The sequence below is a fragment of the Hordeum vulgare genome, chromosome 2H (genome assembly GCF_904849725.1).
Source record: "Hordeum vulgare subsp. vulgare chromosome 2H, MorexV3_pseudomolecules_assembly, whole genome shotgun sequence".
NCBI classification, from domain to species: Eukaryota; Viridiplantae; Streptophyta; class Magnoliopsida; order Poales; family Poaceae; genus Hordeum; species Hordeum vulgare.
This window is the reverse complement of record NC_058519.1, coordinates 632,916,408-632,927,238: the sequence shown is the minus strand read 5'-3', so window position 1 is coordinate 632,927,238 and position 10,831 is coordinate 632,916,408. Positions and strand designations below refer to the sequence as shown.

The 10,831-nt window shown below is 44.5% G+C and overlaps 1 protein-coding gene across 1 annotated transcript; it reads right to left on the bottom strand.

Annotated features, from left to right (window-relative positions):
* Positions 1-4,109: 4,109 nt before the first annotated feature.
* On the bottom strand, positions 4,110-9,382 carry LOC123428110 (golgin candidate 2). Its single transcript, XM_045112278.1, has 10 exons — positions 9,113-9,382; positions 8,472-9,038; positions 7,774-7,884; positions 7,484-7,543; positions 6,322-6,379; positions 6,092-6,147; positions 5,857-5,949; positions 5,251-5,376; positions 4,851-4,898; positions 4,110-4,700 (listed from the first exon to the last, which is right to left on the bottom strand). Exons 1-10 carry the CDS (start codon positions 9,164-9,166, stop codon positions 4,338-4,340), a joined length of 1,536 nt encoding a protein of 511 aa, XP_044968213.1. The 5' UTR covers positions 9,167-9,382; the 3' UTR covers positions 4,110-4,337.
* Positions 9,383-10,831: the final 1,449 nt, after the last annotated feature.

The window sequence follows — 10,831 nt, the reverse complement described above, 5'->3', positions numbered from 1 at the left end:
ATCTCGATTCTAACAACTTTGATCGCAGGAGAGCTGGTGATTCGTGAGCCTCCGTCGGTGTCGTGTGGCCCGCGCTAATCGCCGCTTCCGACATTGCAGGAGAGCTGGTGATTCGTGAGCCTCCGTCGGTGTCGTGTGGCCCGCGCTAATCGCCGCTTCCGACATTGCAGGAGCCACCCATCTGACGAGCACCAGGGACGTCGCCACTTCTGCTACTTCTCGGGACGATTGTGATTTGCGACTCCACGGCACCCACTGCCGGATGCTATCATGTAGGGTGTATTCACAAGGAATAGCAAAGGACAAAGGTATATCCCTAGACGAATTTCTCTTATCCCTCAATATTAATCTAGAAGATGTTGTCCTATTTCTGCAAATACTTTTTCTCATGACAACTCAATAGATGTTGACTTATATGATTTTATTTCTGAATTGAAAGTCTTGAAGATGCCATTGTCAGATACACTCATGACTGTTGATCAAATATTTGAGTTTGTTAGAGCATCAGTTGAACGTGGTTTTCAAAATTGAAGCTAATGAAAAATTATTTGAGGTTAACTATGTAAGAAAGACTTCAATTCGTAAGTCAGAGGATCCAGATGACTTTTTATGTCGTATGCAATTGTGGTAGTATGCCTTTTACGAGTTTCCTGAAGTGCATCTTCTGAGTGTTGTACTGAGTGTTGGTAGTGTGGCTCTAATGAGTTTTGGAAAGAGCATCTTGTGAATGTTGTATCCAGTTTTAGATTTTAGTAGATAACACAAACATCCAATTTGATGAAGATTTTCACTTTGTAAAACCATTGGTCATGATCTGTTTGTACAGTTTATTTTTTTTACATATCATTTATAGCATTACCAAGATAGCATATAGTTCCATTTAATATTTGTAGTGACATATCCTTTTTGGTATAGATTTTCAAAATAGTGGGGTTGTGGATAGACATTTTGCAGAATTCTAAAACAGATGGTCCTATAAAGTCTTATGTTCATAGACCAGTGACGGTGCTTGTGGAGGTGGAGGTGGAGGTGGCTATGGCAGAGCTCACAGCTGGACATGGTGGCGAGCGTCGTCGTCGGTCGAAGGTTCAGGGTTTGGGGAAAAGTGAGTGAAGAGCATGTCCTCCCATAATAGCCCCCATTTGAAAAGATTTTGTAATTGGACATTTTGGTCTCCTGTATCAATATTTGGAGATCTTGATAGGTTCAGGGATATGTCCGGCCCAAGATAATCTTGATTTAATAATTGGAAATTTTTGGTCTCCTATGTCAATATTTGGAAATCTCTCGAAGATTGATAGTAGTTGTTTTTTTCTTCACTGCCTTAACCATCACTTGCATTACTGAGCAACAACTTTGCAGCTCTGCAACCCTCTTATTTGAGTTTGCATTATGCAATAATGGCATGGTTAATGGTCTGTTTAGAGAAGACGTCTTAATGACATGTTCACTACAGAGATGATAATCCAGGAAAAATGTAAAGCTGATACTAGCCATGAGTCCCAATCAAATCTACATGTTGCTTACATTTTGAGTTTTGGCCCCTCCTAGTGTTGAGTAAATAGGCAATTTTCCGAGCAGATTAATCCATGAAATAATTACTAACATGGCATTGACTAGGTTCATGACATACTGATCACGGAGTATACTAGCAAGTACTACGCATATAGCAGAAACATCTACGCATATAGGCAATACTACTAGTGCAGACAGAAACAGGAGAGAGACAAACACATCATACCCTCCGATCGGCCAGTTGGCCGTAGCAGCAGCGGCGGCAGTGTCCTCTGCCGCCTTCTTCTCGGATTCGGCCTTCTCGCGGAGACGGTCAGCTTCGCTTGGTGAAGACATGGCGATGACGAGGGCGACGCGGACGTAGACGAAGCAGACGGACGGAGGCGAGCAGTCGCGTGATCGCTCCCCAAAAACCTAATTGCCCCTCTCCCGTACAGGAACCGGAGAGGCGAGGTTTCGGAGGCCCGCTCTCCCGTCGACCGTGTACGCGGTAAACGGGACGGAGTCGCCGGCGGCAGCAGCAAAAGGAACGAACGTGTGAGGCAGATGTGATCTGATTCTCGTGTCGGCTAGGGTAGGCGATAGCCTCCTTATAAAGGCGGCTCGGTGGAGAGACGTGGGCCAAACCCACGTCCGAGTCGGATCGTGCCTTGTCCGTTACGTATTCTCCGTTCCCGCAACCCGCGGCGCGTCGTAGGTATGAGCTCGGCTCGGCTCGGCTCATTTCCGCAACCCGCGTCGCGTCGTGACGAGGCGAGGCGTGGCGAGGCGGGCGGTGGTGGAGGAGTGCGCGAGGGCACCTTCTCTTCTCACTCTCCAATAGCATGTGGAAGAGAGACCCTTATAAAGGGGTCCAACTTCTCCTCCACTAGCGGGGTGAGACTAAACTTCCCACCACCTTCTCATGCCACCACCTACATGTGTCCTTGGAGATTTTTCTGAAATTTGTCTTATAGGCCTAAGACCCATCTCTAATTTCAACACCTAGCCCACGTGCAGCTCCACCAGGGCAACACAGTCCACGTCTTAATGACATGTTCACTACAGAGATGATAATCCAGGAAAAATGCAAAGTTGATACTAGCAATGAGTCACTATCAAATATACATGTTGCTTACATTTTGAGTTTTGGCCCCTCCTAGCCCGCGTGCAGCTCCACCAGGGCAACACAGTCCACTCCGCCCCCGCGCCGTTCCCTTCCCCCGTCGATCGCACTCCGCGTCGACAGCGGTGGGTGCTAGTGTGTAACGCCCCGGACACATCCGTCGGCGGTCGTTACTCCTGGCGGGATCGTCCCTTCCCCCGTCGATCGCACTCCGCGTCGACAGCGATGGGTGCTAGTGTGTAACGCCCCGGACACATCCGTCGACGGTCGTTACTACTGGCGGGATCGAAACTGCCCCCACATATCAATACTAGTTTTTCTGCGCACTTTGTCCTCACTCATGCGCACCCGGGATCAACTTCCCGGTCGGAGGCTTCCGAAAAAGAGGGAATTCCTTATTGATATGAGTAGTCTATCATCCCTAATATGTCAGGCTATCACATAGTGTCTGCTCCGCCAGACCACACACGCACTTCGGAATTGGAGGCATGCGTCGCCCGTCGCGAGAGGCAGCGGGCAAGGGAGAGGGACACGACAGAGTAGTCCATGCGTTGGCACCGTGGGTTACCGATGGAGCCCGACGGCGATGATGGACGCTCGCTGCCTATGGCGAAAGAACGCGAAGGCCCTTCGACTTGCCATTGAGCAGTCGAAGCGCGAGGCAAAGGAGGCAACGGAGAAGGCGGCTAGGGTGGCCAAGTTGAAGCGGTAACAGGACAGAGACGTCGTCGGATGAAGGGGTTGATCGTCCTCTCTGACTCGTCGTCCGATTACAGTGACGACCACAGCTCCACCTCCTCCGACGACAACCAAGATCATCCACCATTCGTGGAAGCCTACAGTTGCGTTGGTGATAAGAAGGGCAAAGGCTTGGGGAGGAAGTGATGCGGACGCTCCTCATCCTATGTTTATTATGGTTTTTAGTTGTTGAAGTTAAGAACTTGCGCGATAATGAACTCCGATGATCTTTTGGATGATGTATAGTTGGTTTATGTGCATTTGGTTGATCTTTTGGATGATGTACAGTTGGTTTAAGTGCATTTGGTTGTTACTCATCCTATGTTTATTATGGTTTTTAGTTGTTGAAGTTAAGAACTTGCATTTGGTTGTTACTCATCCTATGTTTATTATGGTTTTTAGTTGTTGAAGTTAAGAACTTGCCCGATAATGAACTCCGATGATCTTTTGGATGATGTATAGTTGGTTTATGTGCATTTGGTTGATCTTTTGGATGATGTACAGTTGGTTTAAGTGCATTTGGTTGTTAGTTTGATGCCGATTCCGTGGTTTGTTGTTTGATCACATAAAGTAGCTCATCATGTTGCATGCATAGTATGGATATAGGATGCCGGAAAAGAGGTACGTGAATATGGAGTGCATTATTTAAGGCGCGACCGGTTAGGAATTTGTGAGGCCGGATTTGCCAAGTCCGGTTGGAGATGCTCTCACAGATTACATATCACCATATGGTGTAGTGCTCATCATCCAGTAGGAAAAAATCATGTGACAAAATTACTATTCGGGTTGTCCATATCTGAGTTGGTATAACCACCCATCAGGTCACTTAACCTACCGAGGACAAAACCAGTAATGTCATCTGTGATCTGTCAACAAGTCTTATAACGTGCCTCGCTGCTCCCTGCACAGCAATAGGCTACGTACATATATCTATGATGTACACAAAGAAAACAAAACTACAGAGAGAGAACACACAGGGTTAAATGCTAGTCTTGTTGATCGACTCCAGAGAGAAGGTGGCGCCGGGGCGGGTGTCCGGCACAGCGGGATGCGACGACAGTATGTACATGACCCATATGTGGAGGCACACCAGGTACACCGCGGCCCCGACCTGCGCCTTCGGATTCCTACGCAGGAAGATGTGACCGGCCGAGAAGATGGAGTCGAGCTGCCGTATCGCGTATCCCAGGTGCTGCTTCCCACTCCGTATCCTGTCACGCAGCCTTGGGGAAGAATATGGTGAATATGATTCTTGCCATGTACCGGCCTCGATGTCTATCCTCGACGACGAGCTTGAAGACGCCAGCGACGAGGCGTTGGTGTCGAGCAACCTCGAAACGGCCTGAAAAGGATCGACCGACGACGTCAGTTTTCTTGTGTGTGGTTTTAACTGAGTAGATTGACTAGGGAGTCTACAAACTATGATGAATTGACTAGGGAGTCTACAAACTATGATGAATTCAATACAGTGGGTGGGTTTACATGTGCGTACCTCCATTCTCAGTACCAAAGTTGACTTCTCTGAAGACAGGGACTCAACCTGAAAGAAAACGTTGTAATCTCAACATTACATATAGCGTACCAAAGCATACATCAACCAATGGTTTTAAGGAAGATTGACAGATCCACTATCTATAGAAAGATAATAACAGGTTGGATAATGACATGACATAAGCTAACAACTTTATAACCAAGCAAAATTAGTCAAGCATTATTTTCCTCTGCAAATAGCTATTCGAAATACAAAAGGGTGCTGAAGTCCCAAGACATGCTACAAAATATAATCGTTTCCTATCACAATTCAGGAATGACAACACATGCTATAAAATATAACCGGTTTCCAATCATAAGGCAGAAATCAAACACGGGGCCAGCACATACAAGGACCTAACCTGCATTTGTTTCTGAATCAACCGATCAGTGAGTTGATCAAGCCTCTTCTTGAGCTCAATTTCAACCTCTGTAGGTTGCACCATGTCCCTTCTTGTCAGCTCAATGTTTTCTTCAATCTTCCTTGCCTACAGAATTAAAGAAAGGAAATCCCGATGCAGACAATTGTTTAATTTTAACTTTCTGCACACAAAAAGTTAAAAAAAAAAAAACCTCACCAAATGACACTCGGCCTATAAGCACTGTATAGTACTAAGAATAGCATGCTCTAAGGTGCACATACAAAAATAATATTCTACAAAAAGTTAGATAGCTATGTGCTATTAAAGTGTGGTTATAATTTACCCGATGATGTAAAGCATAAAAGAAACGTGTTTACAGTAACAAAACAACATAAAGTTATTTTGACCTATGTGTCTCAAACCAGATGAATGGGATCTCAAAATATTTACCTAGTTGGCACTCCACTAGAACGAATCCTGAGCAGTATACTATGCTAAAGTACAGAACAATTATTGCATAAAGCAATATGTGTACAGAGTCTAAATCGACATACGAAGTAACATAAATGGACCATCGATTTTCAAGTTATAGCCCAGAGAACATACCTTGTCCTTCAAGCTGACAATTCTATCACAGGTCTGAGTGTATTCTGCATCAATAATTTCGTCTTCCAGCTTTAACCTTCTCAAGGATTCTATCTAGACAAAATCTCAACGGAGTTACAAATGGAAAAGATAAGCCTTTCCTAAGTTAATATTTTAAATCGAATAGGTTAACAAATATGATTTCTTTCATACGGAATAGAAAACAAATAACATCAAGTGTAATTCAATTGCATACTTCATCAACTAAAGGGGCACTTGTCTTCTGTATCTTCGCTATCTTTCTCTTGTACTCTGCTCATTGAAAAACAAAGAATTGTGTAGTGAATATGAAATACTAGTGCAATTTACTAATGAGAAACTTCCTAAAAAGAATGTGAAACTAATAATATCAAATTGGCCTAATGATCAGAAACAGAAGTGTCTAAAGCTCAAAAGGAACAGAAAGCCAAAGAATGGCTAACTTACTATCTTGGGCAAAAGTCTTCAAGTCAACTTCCTCTCGAAGATGAGCCACTTGATCAACCTACTCACAATAGAAAGAAAAACAAAATTTAAAACTCTGCTCAACATTGTTGTAGCATTCCGCCAGTCGTCCAACTCACCTCTACTACCAGGGTCTATGGCAACTATTTTCCACTAACCACTTAATCATTTTTGTGTACGAATACGTAGAGTATGCGCATTCTAGACAATCCCAATCCAAAGTACACCAATTACATCTTAATGGCAGCATTTTAGAAAACAATCAATCAAGAATTGGGACTTGAATTTTGCACGATACAGGCACTAGCAAATGCCAGCATTCACTAATTCAAATGTGAAGCATGAAATAAGCTAATCTTCAGCTGGCACCCATATATGTGGTTTGGCCCCAAGTAGCATACAATAAGACTTTCTACACACATTCTTCGTTCTTGCTAAATGCCAAAAACTGGGTCATGTGCTCTGCATGATATAGGCGCTAGCAAATACCTGTGCTCTCTAAATCTAAAACGGAAGAACAAAATAAGCTAATGTTCAACTAGCACTCATATATATGGTTTACCCCTGCATACCATACACAAGTTCAAATCCCTTTTTCTTCACAAATTAGGGGGGGGGGGGGCTATAGATAAATGGGGAAAACAAATCCACGAGTCTTATAATTTTGGCAGTTATTTGCTCTGCCCACGCTTGGTGCGTGTTTTAGAATATTATCGTAATGTTAGGAACTATAACGCATAGGTAAGTTGACAGCTAATTATAACTGATCCCCGAACTACATGTATATACTCTATGATATTCTTGTTATACAGTAGAACGTATCAATCCAATTTTAAACAAGTTAATAACATTATTGGACTACATGGTTCAATTAGTTCTGAAAATAGTTACAATGTAAGGCAAGTGGCTATACCTTTGTTTTAACAATGTAGAAATCACAACACCCCTCTGCTTAACTGAATTTTTCGGTCAACATAGAAAAATGTGGTCCACGGCAAAACTGTATGTAGTATATACAGAGGAAGTGTGCTTGTAGTTTTGCATACATACAAACTTTTGGTACTAAAAGAAATTGGAAATGAATAACAACATAGACAGTCAACTGACATAGAGAGACGAGGTGGAAGAGGAAAATAAAACATACTTGAACTTCAAGATTCCATTGCTCCCTGGCAAGTGACTTTGCAAGCTCTGCATTTGTAACCTGCATAGATATTTGGTAAGGACATTGTCGAGACTTGTAGTGATTATACGACCTAACATGCACAATTTATGATGTAAGTGGTAAGAGATATGGCCCTTATATACAGCAAGTATAAAGCCTAATACACACACTTTTAGGACACTGGGAGTAAAAAGGGGCACATTGTGTTGCTTATTGTAAAAACAGGGCAAGAAGAACAGATGCAGCATTCTAAACATGATGACACACACCTCAAGCTCAGCCAACCGCACGAGGGCTTCCATTCTAGTGCTGTTATGCCGTATTTTCTCTATCTCTGTAGCTTCCATGGTTTCAATCATACTAGTCTGCAACTCTGAAGCCTGAAATTAAACATGAAAATAGTTGGAAAAGAATGACGATAAAGAAATATCATTTTCTGGAAATCAAACTCTCGTGACAACTTATTATATGACATTGAGTTGCCAACCCAGCCTCGTAATTCACAATACACAGTGGTGGGAACAGAGCATGAGAAGACAATCAGCATTAGTCATGAAATAAGCGTTCAATTAGTCAATTGAGAGTTTGAGACCAGGCTCATAGCACCATCAACATGATTGGAATCTAGAAACAAGGATAAGCCCGTGGCGAGGTTGCTTGCTGCCATTGTTAAGATCAGCAAAAGTTGCATAGCCAGGGAAACGTCAAATTGTATTACTCGTGTTATAAATGCCTGCTTGTTAGTTTTTGTTTCTTAGTTATTGCTTCTTATAGTACAAAACACTGTCTGAACATCCTCATGTACTGATTCAAATGTTCCGTCAATGGCTAAAGTAGAGTGATCATCAATGCTAAGGCTTGCAACATTCTCTTTCAATCCGTTCTTCGTGTCTTAGGACATATAGTAGTAACCTTTCAGGCTACACAAGGAAACCTAAATTTGCCATGACGATTGGAGCAGACTCACCTCTTGCGCTTGCTCCTTCTCGCGCACGGCGAGCAGCTTCTCAAGGCTAGTCTTCTCCCCCTCGAGCCTGGCCACGGCCTCCTCCCTCTCCGCAATGGCTCGCGCGGCCATCGCCGCGAGCCGCTCGGCACGCCGCCGGCTCCGCTCTTCCTCCCTCCGCCTCTCCTCCTCCGAATCGTCGCTCCCGGACCCATCGGAATCGTCATCGCTCCCGCTCCCGCTCCCGCTCTCAGACGGGCCTCCCTTCTCGTCCTCCTCCCGATCCCTCCGATCCTCCTCCGCCTTCGCCTCGACCGCAACGGCAGGCTCGGCGCCGGGCCGATCCTGGGCCGAGAGATCCGCCGCGGCGGAGGCGGAGCGGCGGGGCGCGGAGGGGGGCGGAGGGGGAGGCTGGGAGCGGCGCCTGGCGGCGATGCGGAGGCCGAGGGAGGGAGGCGGGGTCGCCGGGGGCGGCCTGCGCGGGGCGGGGGCGTCGAGGAGCGAGGCCGACGAGGAGGGCTGCTGGAGGGCGGTGAGGTCGGAGGCCGAGGAGGACTTGCCGAGCGACTCCGCCGCCTGCTGGTCGATCTGTGGGAGAAGACGAGTGGACAGTTAGAACCGCTGGAGAGGGTGGTGAGGACGAGAGGGGGGGCGGCGCTTGCTTGGTGGAGGAGGGTTTCCGCGGCCTTGAGCTTGGAGGAGATCCAGCCGGCCATGGCGCCGGCGGCGGCGCGGGTTGGTGGATCGGCCCGCTGCGCAACCGCCGACCGAAGGGCGTTTGGCTGTGTACACTACTGACGGACTCACAGGCCAACGTTTGTTTGTAGGGAATTACATCGTGCAAACGGTTCCTACTTTCGCAAATTTGATCACACACATAGAGTAGTTTAGAAAAAAAAACTTGATTATACTCCTATGTATCTACCGCCGAATCGAGGCATGGACCTGCTCCTACCCCGCTTCAGATCCGGCTGCCCGTGACCCGGCACCGCCACCGTCCATATGGTGGGCATGTAGTGGACAGAGGAAGGAGGGAGTGTGCTCCCCAACGTCCCACCTGCAAGATCCATGGTGGAGGATGTCGACCAACACCACCACAAGCTTCCAATCCGCCTCCCGAGATGATGCTAACATCTTCTGCGACTCTCCTTCCCACCAACAAGCCACTGGACTTCAACTTCTTCTCCTACATACTACATGAAGAAAATGTCGCTTCAGCTTTTGGTGTACTCTTGTGTAGATTTTCCTAGAGCAATATTACTTAGATTCTCCTGTTGCAACGCACGAGCTCTTTTGCTAGTGTATCTAAATAACTATAGTTGGATATAGTTGGAGAAAATTAATAACCCAAAAGATAACGCTCAGAAGAATGGATGTTTTCAAACCGCCCACATGCATAAATTACCGTTCGTTTGATGTTATACGAATCTTGACAACTGATGTCTAAATTTCTTTACCATGTAAGACTGGGCTGATATGTGGACATTTAATAACTTCGCTCGCATCCCGTTTCTCTTTCAACGGGAGTCTTTTCTGGTTTTCGGCTTAAAAATGTTTTATCTCATAATTTAAAAACCCAAAAGATAACGTCCACATGTGTGGGCGTTTGCAAACCGCCCACCCGCATGGATTACAGTCTGTTTGCTGTTACACGAATCTTGACAAATGATATATGAATTTCTTTGCCACGTAGGACTGGGCTGGTGTGTGGACATTTAACCACTTCGTCTGCACGCCCGTTTCTCTCTCAGCGGAAAATTTTTTGGTTTTGCCTTAAAAATGTTTTATCTTCTAATTAAAAAATTCAGTTAAATTTTGTTTTCACCATTAAATCCGTCTCGATGAGATCTTCAAAACTAGATCTCATGTTGATATGTTTTGATAAAAAAAAATTGGGTAAAAGTTGTCACGATGTTACACTGTAGTTGCCATAGTATTTACATTACATTTGCCATGACATGTTCTATCTATTTTTTTCTTCTAGATTTAAAGTTATCATTATATTTTCAATTACTTTTTACGACATTTTTTATTAATTGATCATGATATTTTTTAGTAATTAACCACGTTAAATTTAATGCATGGATTATGGCAACTTTTAGTAATCCATCATGGCAAATTTAGTTTATAGATCATGGTAATTTTAGAATTTTGACCATGATCGATGAAATGTTTTTTACCAAAAGTTATCATGATGTTTACACTATAGTTGCCATGATGTTTACACTAAAGTTGACATGACATATTCTATCTATTTTTTTCTTCTAGATTTAAAGCTACCACTATATTTTCAACTACTTTTTACGGCAATTTTTATTAATTGACCATGGCAATTTTTTCACCATGGTAATTTACCATGACAATTTTAGTATATGGTTCAT

Bases quoted from the DNA above. Each gene is read 5' to 3' on its own strand.
- LOC123428110 (XM_045112278.1), bottom strand. From the start codon at position 9,166: ATGGCCGGCTGGATCTCCTCCAAGCTCAAGGCCGCGGAAACCCTCCTC. The intron at 6,380-7,483 runs GTATGTTTTATT...TATTGTGAGTAG, and splicing joins AATGGAATCTTGAAGTTCAA to GTTGATCAAGTGGCTCATCT. The intron at 6,148-6,321 runs GTAAGTTAGCCA...TTCAATGAGCAG, and splicing joins GAAGACTTTTGCCCAAGATA to AGTACAAGAGAAAGATAGCG.